The 19215-nt window shown below is 37.9% G+C and overlaps 2 protein-coding genes across 5 annotated transcripts; both read right to left on the bottom strand.

The window, feature by feature from the left end:
* Positions 1 to 877: 877 nt before the first annotated feature.
* On the bottom strand, positions 878 to 6025 carry LOC116205522 (polyadenylate-binding protein-interacting protein 11). Of its 3 annotated transcripts, none has more exons than XM_031538152.1 (11): positions 5663 to 6025; positions 5062 to 5547; positions 3599 to 3700; positions 3441 to 3485; positions 3291 to 3363; positions 3071 to 3183; positions 2926 to 2985; positions 2782 to 2829; positions 2096 to 2164; positions 1386 to 1447; positions 878 to 1289 (listed from the first exon to the last, which is right to left on the bottom strand). In XM_031538152.1, exons 2-11 carry the CDS (start codon positions 5497 to 5499, stop codon positions 1232 to 1234), a joined length of 1068 nt encoding a protein of 355 aa, XP_031394012.1. In that variant the 5' UTR covers positions 5500 to 5547; positions 5663 to 6025; the 3' UTR covers positions 878 to 1231. The 3 variants fall into 3 exon arrangements, with proteins under 3 accessions (XP_031394012.1, XP_031394010.1, XP_031394011.1); XM_031538150.1 differs by having other exon boundaries at positions 3599 to 3703; positions 5663 to 6024; XM_031538151.1 differs by having other exon boundaries at positions 3599 to 3703; positions 5062 to 5516; positions 5663 to 5971.
* Positions 6026 to 14373: 8348 nt separating this feature from the next.
* Positions 14374 to 18767, bottom strand: LOC116204584 (glucan endo-1,3-beta-glucosidase 11-like). 2 transcript variants are annotated; one of them, XM_031536738.1, is made up of 6 exons: positions 18557 to 18755; positions 18377 to 18471; positions 17482 to 17891; positions 15910 to 16626; positions 15205 to 15376; positions 14374 to 14561 (listed from the first exon to the last, which is right to left on the bottom strand). In XM_031536738.1, the coding sequence occupies exons 2-5, from the start codon at positions 18429 to 18431 to the stop codon at positions 15299 to 15301; spliced, it is 1260 nt and encodes a 419-aa protein (XP_031392598.1). In that variant the 5' UTR covers positions 18432 to 18471; positions 18557 to 18755; the 3' UTR covers positions 14374 to 14561; positions 15205 to 15298. The 2 variants fall into 2 exon arrangements, with proteins under 2 accessions (XP_031392598.1, XP_031392597.1); XM_031536737.1 differs by having other exon boundaries at positions 18377 to 18767.
* Positions 18768 to 19215: the final 448 nt, after the last annotated feature.

The raw sequence follows: 19215 nt of genomic DNA, 5'->3' as shown, positions 1-19215 counted from the left end.
CAAATGCATTTAGTACAATAGAATACAATTTTACTTTTATATATGGATTATTAGTATATTTTATATTGTAATTAGTTAATTGAACAATTAATTACTCTCTTGAAAATGCAAAAGATGCTTTAAAATTTTTTTATTGAATTGTAATTTTAAATTTTGACACATTACGTGTTTTAGAAATGCATACGAGATAGTGGAGAATCTCTGCTTTATTACACAATTTGTCTAATAATCTTTCATAATTCACCCCCTAATTCTTGCTATCCCGCAATCCAAGCAGCTATCAACTTTCTTGTCTAAATTACCATAGATACATCGTATCAATTTATAAAAATATCACATTAACCCAGGAGTTAGCACAAGTGGTTAAGACGTGCTTACGCTTTATTAATAATTTACAGGGCCGTAGGTTCGAATACTTCTTTGCGCATGTAACCTTTGGTGAAACCACCCATACATGTGCTTGCACATGAACTTACCTGAATCCATGGATATATGGGTGTTCATAGGCCCACAGAAAATAAACTCATCGTTATCAGGAAAAAATAAATAAATAAAAACTACATTAAAATAATTGCATGGGCAACGCGAGTAGTACTTTAGTAATTAAATCACATGCTTTCTTTCTGTAATGCGGATCTAAACCCCCGTTTTGATCTGTTGACAGCCAAGATTCACCGACATGTTCCGGGATGAGTAACAATTTAGCTAGCACATGATCGCTGCACGGTTTCCAGAATATAGGACATAGCATAAATGCTTTGCTGCATCCCGAGTGATAACTAACCGACCTGCTATTGAAACCTATATCCCACATACAAATAGTTGACAATTACAGCTGAATCGGGACTTTATATGACTGAAGCAGAATCGAAAACGATGATCAACAAAAGGGACTATTCATAAATAGGAATCAGCGGTCGAAGTTCTCATATCAAAAGGTACCCCCAAGTTCAGTTCACACTGTTGATCAGCAGTAAATACATAATAATCTATCAAGTCAAGAGCCTCAAAAGTTTCCGGCACAACTCTATATGTGCAAGAGAGTGACCAAAAGCAACATAAACCTATTATCTTGTGTCTAAATATAATATATATATATATATATATATATAAATAGAGAAGATAAGAGACCAACCAACCACGGACAGAGAGCCAAAGATTTCTACACAGAACTTTCAGTATGGCCAGCGAGATATGAGACGAAGGTGAAAGTCAGAGATCAGATTGATATTCAGTGTATAGGAAGCCGAGGAGCTCGGGGCCGAACAGGCGTTTTCGATGGACTGACCCTGAGGGAACCACAAATTCAAACGTTAAGTAATAATTGATAAATGGATGATAAGTTTGATGGATTTTATGAAAATGAAGTTAAAAGTTGAACAAACCTTATAGGCAATGATCCAAGAACTACACCACTACAATTGAGAGCAAGGATTGCACTTTCAGCCTGCAGGTAGCACAAAGTTTTAGAGACTGAATCATAGATACTTAGTGTAATATACATCTGTTCAAATACTGCAAGAGCTGGTGAAAATTAATACACTAATATTGCATCAGAAATGTCAACAGGAGGAAGTGGAATCGTCGTTCATGGAAAAAATTTGACATGGCAATTCAAATTGCATGACACTTCTTCCATTTCAATTAGCAGGGCTATGCTCAACGAATAGTATAGATGGTAAGTTCCTATTACCCTGGGTCAGGGTTGTCTCAGATTGTGCTTACTAAGAGAAAAGTCTGTCAATGATGGCTTCACTTTAATTTTACAGATTACGCCCCTTTTAGTACTTCCTAATGGGAGAATTCTATGCATTGTTCCTCACCAAGGAATCTTCAATTTGAACCAAGAATTATTAACATAAGAGCTGGGACTGATTCATCTAATGTCAATCATAGAACACATATAAAGAGAGGTTTACGAAGCAATACTAAATGTACACTTTGTAAGCTTTACTGTATCAACCTTGTTAAAGAGCTAACGTAAAATCTTTCCACCCAGCAGATTCTTCAACCCCCCAAGCTTGATGAACTTACAAGAATCAAGAAAGAGGTCCAGATTGAATGCAGATAGAAAAATAGAAAGAAGTTATCTTACCATTACAAACTCAACAAAAGCAATACGAGTAGAGTGGTGATAGTCTCCAAGCAACCTCAGGCGATAGACCTTCATCAGGGAAAATACAAAGTCACATTCAGAAGGAATGAACTTAAAGTCCTTCGTATTCAGCAAACCTTTTTATTTTGTAAAGAATTTCAACCCTCTAGCCAACAATATTCAGATTTACAGAATGAAAAAGTTTTAGCAAAGATTGTCCAACCTAATATGCCAAACATATAGCAAATATACTTCTTTCCCCCTAATTTCGAAGTTAATTTCATCTCTACAGGCAATACTTAAAAGTTAAAACAGTTACAGGTACACCGTACACCTTTTAGAAAAGCTCATTAAATTTTATAGTTCACCTTTGTCGGTTAAGCAAGAAAATAAAGGCAAAAAAAAAATGGCGATCAGTTAGTCAACTGGAAAGAACTTCAAGCAGGTTTTTCATTTCCCTTGCAAATATACCAAGCATAAAATTGTTTTACAAACATCAGTGAGACAGCAACTTTACATTTTTCAGGTGTCATATGATCAACAGGTTTACCAAACACTTTCTGCTTCTATCTATCTTCACTAATTTCAGAAGGGCCTTTGCTATTTTGGAATATATAGTAAGAAAACACACATGCAATAAGATGGACACAGAATATTAACAATTTGAGCCAGTAAAGTCAACAAACCTCTCCACAAAGAGATTCAAAGAAAAGCTTGACATCTGCCAGGGTAACCTGAACCAAGCGCACAAGAAGCAGGATGTAAGAAATTGTACTCTTCAATAGGGTGTTCCTGACTTTAGATCCCTCCTATATAACATTCTTGTTTACCTTCTTATCAATATTCGTACAGTATATGGTTCTTGTGCACATTTCCCGCTCATCTTCATTCTGGAAGATAAGACACAAGGCCACGTGCAGATGAGTCTAAGAACTAACGAGAAGTTAACATAATACAATAGTATCAATTTCGTACCCGAGGCAAGAAGGTTGGATTAACTGGAGCAATAGCAGTTTTTGAGGGCAGCACCCTCACAGGATAGAACCCGAGCATTGTCCCTGACAAGTTTAAAGCAGCCCTTGCACCATCTGGACAATGAAAAAAGAAACAAGCAATGGGGCTAATAACCACCTAATTTCAAAGAATAATTCAAATGCACAATGACAGCAATGATTCCTATATAGCCCCAACTAACCTTCATCAGTGAACTCAATGAAGGCAAAGCGAAGAACAGAATTAGGGTCACCACAAATACGACAATCAACGACCTTCACAAAAAAAATGATTATTTGAGAATAAGGATTCAAACAACTGAACACATCTAATAGAATCAGCAGAGACTTACCTGACCACAATTGACAAAGAGCGCAGCAAGCTGCTCCTCAGTGACCTATGTCCCACACGACATAAGTATTAGTCCACGACTGGAATGCAAAGGGAAAAACGCAAAAATAATATCAGAGAAGGAAGCCCTGTAACGGAGAATAGGTTCTGAATCTAAACCTGTTGATCTATATCAGATACATATACTGTCCTGCGAATAATTTCTTCTCGCTGGGCCACACTTGTCCGACTATTAACCCTCCGTTTCCCTTGATTGTAGTTCTTCTACAACACGACAACCACCAAATGTTGTCTCAGAAAATTGGCAGCCATCACAATAAGATGGACAGGATGCAATCACAGATGCTTCGAGAACAATCAGACTCTCAAAAGTTACCAAACTGTTGTCACTGCTTGGAAAATGAGCACAATCAGCCAATGCTAAAAAAATCTATTTGTTGTTCTATCAATTAATTTTAAATCATGTCTTCTTGCTCTCCAAACTTCGATTTCCATCAACCTCTTCCTCTTGTGGTGTCATCTCTGAAAAGAGGAGACTGCCAAATATTAATATCCTATTTTTGGAGCGTTTTGATTAATTAAGCATTAATATTTCCTACACCAGCTTGCACAAGTACATTTAAGAACCTCTTTTTATCAACATCTTCCATCAGTGACTCTAATTAACTTTTACCCATTTATCTCTCTTTGTTGTCACATCCACTATGACCCTCTTGAGATTAAAAATGCAAGTGCAGTTGCTAAATGATAATTTGTTTCAGTAGAAGCACATTTCGCAATGTTCAGTATCAATATAAACATACGTCATGCCACCCACGACTTCCTAACTTGAATCTCTTTCAGAAATATATTGCTATCCACCTCCACAAATGTGTTGATGAAGAACATGCGGAGTTAATATAATAGCAACATTATATGCTCAAGACCATTACTCCCCCTCGAGGGCTTCTAGATTATTTTATTAAATTAGCACAAAACTCAGTTGATGAAATTGATATTGTGCTATTTTTGGAACTCTCAAAAGATCATTTCATTCTCAATTTTTTGGAACCCGAACTTACATCTACCCAAAGACCTCACTTTCACAAAGTTGATCGGACCAAATGCAGTCAGGATAGACTAGACAGCTAAGACAAGTACATGTGAAATAAATAAAAGAGACAAACGAATGAATGTGGAAGACATATGTATCAGCTTGTATTTCCCAGAATAGAGCCACAACTACTAAAGACTGAACTACCACTTCAATGACGCGGCACTTAAAGCTTTATCTAGAGATTTTTTCCACATAAGTACTGATTGATAACAGTTTCCTCTGAATCTCCATGCGCCCAAGACCCATCAAGTGCAAACATGGCTTATCATTTTGAGAAAACCCAACAGTAACACTCAAAGTTTCATCATTATCTGGCTACGAGACCCGTCGTCAGCATCGGCACTCAAACACCCAAATGTTAGTCCCTCAAGAATACATTTTTCTCTGACTCAGAACAAGCTGCTATGAAGCTAACATGATCTAAGGTTTATTAATCACAAAACGAACTTAAACCACAGCATATATAACATGATTACAGCTTTGTCTTAAGAAAAGAAGGCGAGCAGATGATAAAAAACCCGCATACCCGACGCCCTCCGGCTCCACCATTAAACTGCCCATTCCGACCACCATTAGACAAACTGGAGCCGTTGCTAGAGTAGTGCTGCCCGTTGACGCCATTACTGTTGGAGAGCGAGGGGGGAACGAATTCCTCAGCCCAGGGATTGAGCTTAGAGAAGAGGTCCTGCAGCTCCCTCATGTCCCCATTCAGCTTCTCGCCCATGAGCTGCCCCCCATTGCTCTCCTTGTCCCCTCCGCCACCGGCAGAAACGTGGTGGTTGTTGTGGTGGCCGTTGGACCCAGCCTGGAGAGAGTGGTGGTTGCCGTAAAGCGGCGGCGGCTGCTGATCCAGGCGCGGCGGGAGGTAAGCGGCCTGGTCCTGATCGGGCGGGTCAAGCTGCGGTGGAGGAGCCTTCTCGAAGCCCCTGCCCAAATCCACCACGGAGTTCTCGACAATGGCCATGGCTCGGCGACCTTGAACTACCGATCGACAGCGGAAGTCAGCAGGCGGCTGAATCAACGAAAACACAAGACACCCCCCAACAAAAAAATAAAAAAATTTAGCATTTCCCCAACAAAGAGAAATCAACAAGAACAGGAACGAGGTAGAGGAGGGAGATTCTCACTTCTTCCTTTCTGGGCTTTCAGAGTAATGGAGAGAGGAGCAGGAAAGGATGAATCTTGGGAGATTTTTTCACATGTCGACAGTACCGGAAAAGGGTCGAAAATTAGAGGGGTGGGTTGGGTTCTGCTGCTCAGCTCTTCTCTCTTCCTGCGTCTTTGGACTTCGCTCTCTCTCTCTCTCTCTCTCTATGAAGAGTGTGTCTGTCACTTGCCGTATATGGTAATGGGGGAAGCAGTGGCGGTCGTCGTCGTCGACGTCGAATTCGAATCTGGCCACTTCTTCTATCACTGTAAAACCCCAGACCAAACAGCTACCTCTGCCCTGCCACTGTACGTGGAAATCACCACGTACTCCTGCGGACCAGAGATACGCATGCGCCACTCTCCACGTGGCACCTAATAACTGGCAGTACTTCTGCCAAATTTAGTGAGGGCATTTTCGGCAACTAAAGGGTCTTACTTCGGGCAAATTACCTCGTAAAGCACTTCTTCTTCTATTTTTTAACCTTTTTTTATGTGATATTGCAATGTGTCTTCATCTTATTAAACAGTACGAAGATTTCAATTTTTTTTAAAACCATATTTAGCATAATGGCAACCTCCCGTAAAGTATGATACGAAAATCCGATACGACACCTTATTCGTGTAGGAAGTGACCAATTGCAAATGTCACTCCTATCGCGAATATAGCAGCAAATAGCACGTTTTCTAACCATTTTTGCATGTTCAGATATAAGATTTTAAAGTTGACATTGCCTAACACGATTTTGCCTTCCACATATGAAAGGGTGTTACACAATTGGTGTCAAGTCATTTTTCTATTATAATTTTTTACGGAAGGTTGACGTTACATTATATAAAGTTCAAAAAATTCGCATTATTTGGTGAAATTGAAACATAATGTACTGTTTCGTGAAAAAAAATTAAAAATTCGTGATGCTCAGTATAATTTACTCTTATTTTTTCACCTATGCCTTTTGCATCGGCGCGACCAGCTTCTAACTGGCGCATCAAGTGCCTCGTTTCCTCCTCCTTGCTATTGTCTTCCTTTTTACCTTCTCTCAGGTGCGATTGAGCACGTCTCTTCACTCTCTTTGGCAAATGGGATCTAATGAGTTGATCACTGTACAATTTTCATTCAACTTACGAGTAGTTGGGTAACTTGGGTTGATAACTAACACAAAAACACGAATTGATAAGATGATGGGTCCAATTACCATATATAACTTGCACTATATTTAATATTCCTATAAAAATTCCAACCCTCAATAATCTATAATTTTCGAGTCGAATTTGGCATGTCTTTCCTCATCGTCTGAGTGTTAGAAAACCGAACACGTGCGCAGCGAAAAAGTTAATTACAGTAAAAATCAAATTTTTATCGAGTGCTCGTTTTAATCGAAAACTTCAAGGTCATATCTTGACATAAGAATCACCTTGTAAACGAATAGACAACATCACATATCGAATCTACAATAAAAGTTTAGACTTTTATACTAACCTTATTGATTCGAGTCAATCAAACTAACCGTCCAAATGTCCGGTCTCTAGTTCATCCACACGAGCACGTCTCCACCGAGATTAGACTCTTCTCGACCCGTACACTCCGATTTAGGTCATCGATCTCGAATGGATTGTCACAGAATGAAAATGATCTCTTCAAGGATGTCAAAGACAACACCAAAACGCCGAACCGGAACCGAAAAGAACTTCGATCGGCCTTGGGATTTGTGCGACTGAATTGCTTGTTGATTGCCTCAGTCGAAACCTTTTCTCTTTCTCTCTAATATCGGTTGATGATCGATTGCATTAATGGGGTTATCCATAAGAACATATCTATATATATATATCTTTACTTTAGGGACTAAAATGCAATTATTAATTAATTCACATTAATTAATAAATCATAAATGAGTCCTCACACTTAAGTCATCCAATGACTTGCCCTTGTTGTAAGAAAGACAGAGCAAACAAGTTCTTGATACAAATTTCCATCAATAGACAATTTATTTATAAAAACTCTTCAAATAAGGAAACTATCGTATTTAGATTTATCCTTGATATTAAACTTGGCTTCAGGATGTGCTAGCTCTCTTGCAACCACATTGCAAGCCTCGTTTGATAATCAATTCCTAATTAACTTCCTTAATTATAATTAATTCTTTTCTCGGTTTAAACACGCTCAATGTGTGTGACTAATTAGGTTCATCATCAAATGGCAATGGGATTATAGTATCAATTCATTTGACACTACCAGAAATCTTTCTGTAACCAAACGTATAATTCCCAAATGTCATTGGTTCCCAAAGTTCACGAGTGACACCTATCAGCATATCGTGACAATCCAAATGATGACGAATGTATAATTGAAACATTCTGATGAACCTCTGATCGTATATGCCATTTCACTACAAGATCCCGATCTAACCAAAGTTACGCTAAATGCCAAACTCTATAGCCGATTATATGGACTCTTTAATTTCATTCTTAGATCTGTAGTACTTGAACAGAAACTCTTTTCTATTCGAATCTATCTACCCCAGGCGAGGATTTCTCGATCCAGAACAAAACCCATATCCATATGACATTTTTCCTGTTATTCAAATTAGCGAATCCCGTCTTGATCGGATACCTAACTCCGAGTATAACTAACTGGCACAACTATCTGCCGAATACTCATGCTTAGCACAAATATATTAGCAGTAGCAAATCCTAATCACCTATACTTGAGATAGCATTCTATCTCAGGTCTAAGGGACTATATACACTAATACGATCCAGATAACATTCATTGACATTAGTAAATTACCGTATGAATATTATATGCACGTCACGTTCGATTACTTATCATTTAAGTATCCGCATATCTGTCATGATAACAGTTATCAGATAGCATGAGACTCACTACTCCATCTTCATTAGTATTTGTATACTAATCATAAAAACAGACAAATGTGACGATCTATCTGGAGAAATAATGTTCAGTTAAGTCTCATACGATCGTGAATAGTTTAAAGATATTCTTACCGAATTATTTTGTCATTCATATTCTTAACTCTTAATAATGAAGTATTCAAAATATCTTAAGGACTTTATTCTAATAAATATAGACAATGTACGAATAATAGAATAAATTTTATTGTCATAAAAGGAATTATCCAAATACATAAATCAGGCTCTAAGACATATTACTAACACTGAGGCCATGTTTGGTGGTCGGGATGACAAGTGGGATGGGATTTTGAAAATCCCTATCATATGTTTGGACACACTACGATTGGGCTTGGATTTGGTATAAGGTAGGATTGAACTGAGCTTTTTTTTTTTTTTGATTTTTTATTTAAAAAATTCAAAAATATTAAATTATAGGATAAAAAGATCATTTCTCTTATTTATCTCGATCTCAAACCATGGTATGTTTCAATAGTAAACCATGATATATTTCAAACACTTAATCAAGATAATATAAACCTATATGATTTAAAATCTTCTCTCATCCCATTCCAATCCCTATCCTAAACTCGACGACCAAACGTATCCTAAAGGTTTCGAGCCAATCTGGTGGATCAACCCTAGAGTAGAGTTATGTGTTGATGGAGAAGGGCAAGGCTCTTACCTATTTCCTCCCATATAGGTCTCCTATGGTGTTTAGGATGTTCTTGGGGCAACCCTTAGGTCCTTGGTTCTGTCTCTCGTTTGAATCGAAAAAATAATTTAGGATGAAAGTGGAAAAGGAGCACTTCAAGACCAAATATTTTTATTCCCCGAAAATAGGGTAAAAAAAAATTCCGGCCAAATTTTACTGTCCATGCTTTTCCGAGCGGCGTGCCTGCATACGTACTGTATTATAGTGCCGTACTCCTTTGGATAAAGACAGAAGGGCGGGCAGACTACTACTGGCAGCATGACAATGCCGTGTCCGCTGACATTTTGTCTAGATTCGTATTGTTAGCAGATAAAATGGCCAACAGTGCATACCCCCTTTTTTTCCCAAGTTTGACTTACTTTTTTTTAAAAAAAATTGATTTTGATTCGTTTGGCATAATGCTTATTATTTATTAATTTTACTTGTTCAAAGGCAAAAAATGAAAAAAAAAAATTATTGGTGTTTGTTTTAGTGGTGAATTTCTTTTGCATCCGACCAACCATATTGCTCAATGAAAGGAAACAAATTGAAGGTAGGTGATAGGGGAGAGAATGGAATCCAAATGCAAAGAATGAATTCCTTAAGCCCCAATAAGTTTGCGCCACTCAACTTTGCGTCAAGCTCCTGCAAGATGGATGGACGACTACTCTCTTAAATTATCGATCTCTTCTATAGAATCGAAATATATACCTTATTTATTTTGTAGCATATCATGGATGTTCGCTTCAGCTTATCTGACTGCATGCCCCTTCAAGAATCTCGTCCCCTCTTACACGATACTGTCCAACCGTTCAATAGCTACATTTAGTCCATGGAGCGCATAACAACATGGTTATATGCCGGTCTTTGTGCTTCTTGAAATGGCATGCCTTCAGATCCTCAACTCAATGTATGCAGATTGCAGAATCTTCAAGGAGAATAATGATAATGATATATTTGGGCCTCAAAACTGAAATGAGTAGGTAAACACTATATGGTTCTTCACCATGCTCAGCATTTCCTTTGCAAGAAAAGGTCATATTAGAACCTCCTCCGTCGCCACAAATCTAGAGTTCGATTTCAAATCAAAGCACTTCAAGAGTTTGATTTTGAATCAAGTGCCAGCTGCAAGAACAAGCAGTAGATTATTCTCTTATGTTTCTTCCCAAGCTTTTTTCAACTGTACATGAAGATGGCGGAGAACTCATAATTGAAAACATGGGTGTTAGGGCAAGTTTTCATCAAATCTAAATATACCAAAAAAATAAACGCTTTATTAAAACGATATATCAAGCATATTTATGTTCATCAGTTTATGTATCTTCATTTTTCATACAAATAATACATCGAACATATATTTATGAAACTTTCACAAGTCTTCATTTTTCTTATATAGTTGCGCATATGTCAACAATCGTAGAAGCTGTCTAACTAAAGGTCGACTAATTTCATGAACCTCGTCTGTTGTGTGGTCGCCATGATGTAATTGAGCCCAGTAGAGCCTGGACATCAATGAGCTTTTAATGAACTGTAAGTTAAGAAGATGAACCAAAAGAAAAAAAAAAAAAAAAAAAAAAAAAAAAAGAGAGAGAGAGAGAGATCTGGGCTCGTAAAAGAACCCGAAAAATGTGGTGTTTTATCAGTTCATTGGTGGTTGGGTTCCGCCCTTGAGAAATTCCCTGGACGAACCGACAAAGCCACTGGTGGTTGGGCTCGTAAGCCTTAATCCAATCTTGATTGCAACAAAAGAGACCATATACAATTGCAGAAAATCTAACCCTAATTGAACTTTAATCGACCTTAATTGCGAGAAGCAAACCCCGATTGCAACAATGAATTTTTTTAATTGCATGAAAAATTACAAATTATGAGTTTCGTAACACGTCTAACATGCCATCACTTTTTTCTCAATTTTAACGGATTTTTCTAACATGACACTAGCATTGCAAATGTGGCATATGGAAATATACCAAGTGGACCCTATAGATATTTAAATATTATATTTAAAAATAAAAAAATTATTAAAAGTAACTAATAATATTCACAAAAAATATTTCATGTAATTTAATAAAATAAATAAATAATATTAATTTCTATGGAAACATATATACGTATATTTATTGATAACAAAATTTACATATGTGTAACATAAAAATATATATACAAAATTAGCACACTGATAAAAATCTTTATATCTAAGTAAATGTATCAATTTTTGTATAATTTTAGGAAATTATCCCCATTATTTTTTACTCTATTGAATAAAAGTAAAATTGAAGGCAAGAATAAAACTATAAAACTGCTCAAATTTTAAACTCATTTATCTTATTTTGCTCCTCCATCAATTCACACGTGGTCATCTCTCGCTCTACCTTTTACTTATTTCTCTTCAACCCCCACTCTATCCCAAGGATGGCATTAAGGAGGGTTTGGGATGGCTATATCCAGGCAATACCCATACCGTTTAAGAAAAGTCAATCATAAACCCTTCCTAAACCCATTAACAGGGGCGAATCCAGGATTTTCGTTCAGGGGGGCAAAAATATTGCTTGATATGAATAATACATATTTTTTTCAGGGGGGGCAAAGTGCAAATTTTACATAGAAAAATTCATAAATTAACATAATTTTGGGGTAAAATATAAAAAAGCCAAAGTTCAGGGGGGGCAATTGCCCCCCTGGTATTATATTGGCTCCGCCCCTACCCATTAAGATTTTAAAAGAAAATTCTCGAATCCATCCCACTAATTTAATGAAAATCCACTGAGAACTCATTTTTCGCCCATTAATAAGTTTGCGAGAAATGTTTGTATGAACTTATCATAACATCTGATTTATAGAAAATGGTTTAATATAACAAAAAGTATTCAAATACAAAATATAATTCCAGACAAATTATTATACGAAATAAAATAAATCATAACACTTATAAATTCATAACATGTTCGAGAAAAAAGAACGACAACACTTATAAATTTATAATATGTTCAAAAATAACAAATCACAACACTTTCAAGTTCAAAACACTAAACAAGTATTACAAATATTAGAAATTGGAATTATAATAAAGGGAAACAAAAGAAAATAGTAAATTTTATTTTGTAAATATGAGTAATATGGAGGGTCATTTAGTATATTTACACTTAACAAGTTTGGGAGGGGTTTTGAGGTGAAATCCTAAATCCTTCCCAATCCTTATCGAGTTTTGACCTCAAATTCCTAAACTCTTTCCGTGACCCAACGGGTATAACCCATTAAGCACTTATCAGGGTTTGGGATGGGTGAAATACTCGTTGACATAAACTCATTGACATCCCTACTCTATCTCTATCTAAACCTAATTTATTTTTCTTTTCTTTCACTAAAAAAATATTATTTTTTTTCAACTCTATCACAATTTTTATTTTTTTTTAACAATATCACAACTATGTAGAATCGCAAATGGTAAATAATGATGAAAACACAGAGGCAACGTTTTAAACCATTTTTTTTCACATTGTGCGTAGCACTGGTGCATAATCTAGTTTATAAATAATAAAAATTTGATAAGTACAATCCTCATTTGACCACAGCCCTCATGCTCTCGATCAACTCCTGGGTGCGGGCCTCGTGCGACAGTATCTCCAGCAACTGCTCTGGGCTTATCACGAGCTTCACTGTCCACATCCTGCCCCCGTCGTTGCCACTATTACCATACCAGGAGAAGATGTTCGTGTAAGTGCACTTCAGCGTGCCCCAATACTCCACAGACATCCTGTAGGGCGGGACCCTGGAACTATGGAAATCTATTTTTTCAAAGCACAAAATATTCAGTTAACTATTTTGTAGCACTTCATCAACCTATTTGAGAACTAAAATTAAGAACTTTAATTGAAATAGGATAATAAGAAATAAACCATAGTTAAATGTATCAAAAAAAATTTAAAAAAAGAAGAAAAATCATAACAGTTTTCTTATAAATACTTATTGAAAAAAAAAAGTTCCTTATAGATGAACTTTCTTGATGCAATCATAAACGATTCTTTGTTAGTTGTGAATATTTATAATATCTATAAGCTTATACTGCAAGCGATCAAAACCATTTTTTTAATATTACCCCGCACACTATTTTTTCAATAGTAGCCCGCGCATACGCACGGACCTCACATCTAATTTTTATAAAGACAACTGATGAACTATCTACGAAGATACAATTATGTAATATGTGAAATGTATGGTACATTGTTCACTCTTATATTTTGTTGGATCTATGAAATAAAATATATTAATTTGAGGATTTTTTAAAATTAGGAAGAATTGATATATTCTTACAATGCACTAAGATCGCTCAACTTTCATCCATAAAATGTTATAAATATGTAGGAAATAAACAAAACCAATTTTATAAAGGTTATAATGCAAGAATTTATAATAATAATTCTGTTAATTATCACAACAATTGTAACCGGTGCATAGGCGCGGGCCCTTTGTCTAGTTTTTTTTTTTTTTTTTTTTTAATAAGAGACCAACTTCTCTAGCAGAGCTCAAGGTAAGCAAATTAACCGCCATGATCGAAACTGTTGATACAAAAAATTGGACTTCTATTTTACAAAAAATTGATAAATATAGGGAGACAGAGAGGATCTTAATAGGAAATTGAGACCACGAAGTCTCTCAAAAAGGTGTATCCGATGCATGTAAAATAGAAGTCCAATTTTTTGTATCAACAGAAACAAACCAGCAATTTGTGATGAACGAGTTATAAGATCTTGAAGATGAACCCCACAAAGAAAAGAAAGTAGATTGTGCATTTTCTTTTGTGATATATGGTATTTTATCTTTTCTTTGTCTCAGGCATTGCGAGTCTGATGGTAACCCCTTGGTGGCACGACGGAGGCTTCAGAGGCCTCGACCCAGTTTATAGAGCCATCAGGTCGACACCCTCTCGTTGCTGACTCGCTGGCCTCCTTATCTCATCCATCGACCATGTTGACAGTGAGGCAAGATTGACAGAATTTCTTAAGGAGAGATTTAAGTATATCGAATTGAAGTATAGAGTTCGGAGAAGTCAGGGACCATTTATCCTACCTGCCTCAATTAAGCTATGAATTGGAGCCGTGGAACAATTTGAAGGAAATACTTGTAGAATCAGAGCAAAGAATGATGACAATCAAGATGTCCGGTAATGTAATGATACACCCCAAGTCCTAAATATCTGACCTAACGCTCTCAACTGAATATTAGTAATAAACATCCAAAACTATGACAGCTCTTTTGATTCCGCAGGCACCACCACCCTGCCATAAAGAATATAAAAGATTAAACCTTTACAGCTTTACTAAAATCGGAACCCGAAAAGCAAAAACAGGGCAACTTCAATTCATCTTCCTTCGCGTCAACTGTTCCAGGAGCCCCTACAGCTTTAGACAATTGAAACCCAGTCTATCCTAGACTCAATCTTGTCAAAAAGGCTCCGATGGGTGGACAATAGTATAATTGGGTTCTTTGTAAGAACAGACTGGTGGAGAAGACAACATTTTGTCGCCTGTGGCAGGACGAGCTCGACGAGGTCTTCTCGCCGAGCATGGACTGGATAAGTTTGCGAGTTAGAGACACTTGGATGGCATCAAGGGCCTTGATGGATTTTCATGTGCTAAGACACCTCTCTCCGGTTTCTCCTCCTTGGAAAAAGCCTCACGAGAGGACATTATTAAATTACTAAAATCACTATACTCATAACATTTCGGATCGCAATAAAAAGAACAGAAAAAAAAGGGCTTAGGGCACCCTTTTTTCTGCTTTTTTGTAGAGCTCCACTCGAGAAAAAAATTTCAAAGGTGAGACATGATGAATCTTTTCTTTTTTTTTTCAGGATCTAAATGATGCCAAAAGGAACGTTAATTTGAGTGCAAGTAAAGATACATAGAGACAGAATATTACCTTTCCCTGGACCCGAAGTTTTGCTTTTATTTGCCTCTTTTTCTTCCCTCCATCCAATGTTTTGAAAGCATTTGCGATTCCAGTTCCAATGAATTCAATGTCGAAAAAGCAGGTTCATAATCAAAGCCAGGCATGGAATGAATAAAGTGCAGAAATGATTGTGGGGCTTCTCCTGTAATCAAGATATCATAATGAGCCTCACTATAACAAGACAATGGCATTACGCCGATATTATAATTTAGATTTGCAATCAGTGAATGCACACTATAGTTGTGACTCCCAAATATTTTGTCATTTTCTACTGTATTTTTTGTTGATCCGAATGCTGAGAAGGTGGCCTTTAGCAAGTGCCTTAAGAGTACTCTTCAGATTTTCCCTAATATTCTGCATACGATTTCTTTTGCTCAGTGGTATATGAAAACAATAAATTTGGGAGTCTATAGAAATTATCTGAGGCTAAACCAGATTTGGTTCCTAAAGAAAGAAAAGATATAACCGGGTTTAAGTAATGTCGACTATGAGCTGCACGATGAATTCCATGGGACCGACAAAGATCATTGTCACTGATTAATGCATACTAATTTTTCCTAACTTCCTAAGCAAGTATATTTCATTGAATGAGCAGCCACAACATATCGAATTGGAAAAATTAAAGCACTTTGATCGCCAAGTACTGTCACCAGAAGAACTAGCATGCCAACTCACCGGGCTCAAAGAAATGGACAAGTAACCAGTGGAAGAGCTCGTCGGAGCTGGTGGCGTCGGTGGAGGTGGCCCAGAAATGCTTGTACTAGGGGGTCCAGCAGTTGTGGTGTTACTGACGATGTTATATCCGGTTATCCCAAGTGAATAAGCAGGAGTTCCATCGGGCTTGAACAACCCATAATTCCTCTCAGATGTCGGTCCTGGCTTCATGTTCTCATTGAATAGGGCAAACACATAAATGTTCAAATCACCACCATTGGGTCTCATTGGCGTCCCTTTCTTCTGTGAAAAGACCTTCATTAGATTCCCATTGTACTTCCTTGCATTCTCTGGTGTAGCACCGACCTCGTCGTCATCCCCCTTAGAGGGCCAACCAGTCTCAGAGATGTGAACAGGGAGTTTCTTGAATCCCAAGGAAGCCAGTGCAGAGTAAGCCGCATCAATCTGAGCAAAGAGCATGTTGTCATAGTGGAGTTTCGTAGCAGGGTCCACAACTCCAGTGGCGGACTGGAACAAAACAAAATCTAGTGGGACTTGCTTTGGGTTCGCCTTGTACGCGAAGAAAGGGTATGCGTTGATTAGGAAAGGTGACCCCGTTTTGGAGAGGAAGTTGAGGATCTGAGTGACGCATGGGACGAGGTCCTGGCGGAAAGCCCCAGCAGAGGGTGGGTACGAGGTCTCGAGGATCGCCAGAGAATGGGCAGTTGTTACAGTGACCTGTACAATGAGAAGCAGATTGAGTATCAAGAAAGGAAAGAACTATAAGTGAGAACTTGCTCTAAATTGCTTGAGTCTCGTTATTGAAGAGGAACATCATAGGCTATTTACGTCGGAAAAATAACTCAATGGTACATGCTGAAACTGGCGTTTTGAGATATATTAGTACTATAATGACAGGATAAAACAACTGTTTTTACTTGCTTATGATGGAAACAGTTGTTTCAAATCTGCTAAATTCCGAAAAGACTATACAGGGCATTTCAATCCCGGGTGTCATAAGATTTAAAAATGACATATTAGGAGTGCGTTTGGATTTAGAGTTGGGTTGAGTTTTAATTTTAATTGGTTTGTAATGATTGTATTGTTGAATTATGAGAAAAAGTGTGAAAAAGTAATGAATAGTTGAGAGAAAGTAATGATTGTGTTATTGAATTGTGAAAAAATAATGAATAGTTGAGATAATTTAATATTAAAAATTGAATTGAATGATTTAAAAAATTTAAAAATAAGTAATGATTGTGTAATTTAATAATGAATAGTTGAGATAATTTAATATTAAAAATTGAATTGAATGATTTAAAAAATTTAAAAATAAGTAATGATTGTGTTGTTGAATTGAAGATAAGTGAATTGAGTTGAATTGACTTAAAATTTTTTTAAAAAACAAACTAGACAACCCATCGATGAATTATATCAAGCAAGTCTTACTCAAACCCCACATGTGAACCAAGTTCAAACAGTAATTGGATCCTGCAGATTCGACTCGAATCACACAGATACTGCCTGATTCCCTTACATTTGTCAGTATAAACACTAGGCAGAGGAAAGAAAGCCCAGAGGGAGATGCATCACCTGCTTGTCAAGCCCCAAAGTCACGAGAGCGCCATGGAGGCTCTGCATCGCCGGGAGGAGATTGTCTGTAAGAGAGCTGTCGTTGAGCGCCAGAATCTCGTTCCCAACGGTAATACAAGTTATCTTTGTGGCGGGCAAGAAGGCCTGGACGTTCGACTTCACCCAGGACTTGGCACTGTCCGCGTCCTGCATCTTCTCCAGGTACTCATTCCCAAGCCCCACGATGAACTCCACACCAGTGTTAGCAAACGCCCGGAGCACCTGAGGGTCCGCATCGTAAAGCTTCACCTTCGTGGCCCCAATCGACTTGACTAGAGGGACAACGTTTTCCGGGGAAGGGAGGTTGTTGGCGATCTGACCGTAGTTGATCCCAATCGAGGCCACCAGGGTCAGGGAGACATAAAAGTACCCTGCACACAGTCATAAGCAATATTGAGTGAGACAGAGATCTCCCACCCATAAGGATTATCGTATTCATCATCAAGCCTTGAACTCTGTCCCCAAGAGATCCGATCTTTGAACGCAACAATGCCCTTGAGCTTACATAACGGTAGACGTCAAATCGACGAAAGTGAAGCAAAAGAGAACAGATTCCTCCAAAATGCAGTGGCAGATGAAGGGTTATGCGCGAATTCTGCAGCCGACCCTGCTCTGGCCCAATTGGGCTGGTATCTGAGCTTCCGATTACCGAGTTCACCCCGAAAAAAAAAATGCCTTTTGACTCAGTAAATTTCAAGCAATTCCTTCACCAAACTTCGCAAGCTAAGACCCCAATTGCCCCGAAATTCACCACTGCTGTAAAACACATCAGTATTTCTTCATAACAAGCTCAAGCTTTTCAGAATGACTGAGACCCACTTAAACTGAGAATCAGACACGGAGATGAAAAGGGTACCTGAAATGAGCAGCAGAAGGCGGAAATGGCGAAGAATGGGATTACGTAGCTCCATGATCTCCAGCAACTGGAACAGAGACGGAACACTCTGTCTCCTGTGAAGTGAAGGAGCTTCTGAGTCTTCTCAAAGAGGGCGACCCGACGGTGAGCGAGAGAGTAAGAACGAGAGTAAGAGCTAACCGAGACAAGAAGGCTCACTCAATTGACTCGCTCGGGCATGCAGAAACACATGCAGTGCCACTGCAGGGGAAGTGGAAAAGAGCAGGGAGTGAGGAGAAGAACAGGGATGGAGAAGGAGACAAAGATGCTTTTATATATGATTAATTGGCAGTGACTAAGCAGAGTGGGAGACAGCAGTTGAGAAGGAAAAGCTCTCATGGGGAGGGGTGGATGCTTTTGGTTTCTTTATGGGGATGGGAGGAGATGGAGTGGACACCCGGCGAGGAATTTCGGAAAGTGGTTGGCGGTGGGGACCAATCTCTGTTGCAAAATCAATCGTCTCATCTCAAAAGTCCGACGATAATCGACAGAGACAGCTCGGGAGAGTCTATTGTCCGAATTCACCCGTGCACTAATTACCTAAAAAAATATAATTTTTTTTTACATTGTATCAATTTTAGAATAAATTCTTCTTTTTATCTATGCAAACCATCAATTTAGTATCAATATTAACACGATATCAATTTTTTCAATCGGTGGGTCTCAATGGCGGCCATTGCCTGCCCAATCCGGGTCTCCCATGATGGTAGAGATTTCTGGTGACTCTAATTAGGAGATGGTGATCGTCGATGAGAGTCCCACCGCCTACTCCTTTCATTTCTTTCTCAATTTTACCTTCT

Source organism: Punica granatum, chromosome 4 (assembly GCF_007655135.1).
Source record: "Punica granatum isolate Tunisia-2019 chromosome 4, ASM765513v2, whole genome shotgun sequence".
Taxonomy (NCBI): Eukaryota; Viridiplantae; Streptophyta; class Magnoliopsida; order Myrtales; family Lythraceae; genus Punica; species Punica granatum.
Note: the sequence above shows the minus strand (reverse complement) of the source record. Positions and strands in the feature narration are given on the sequence as shown.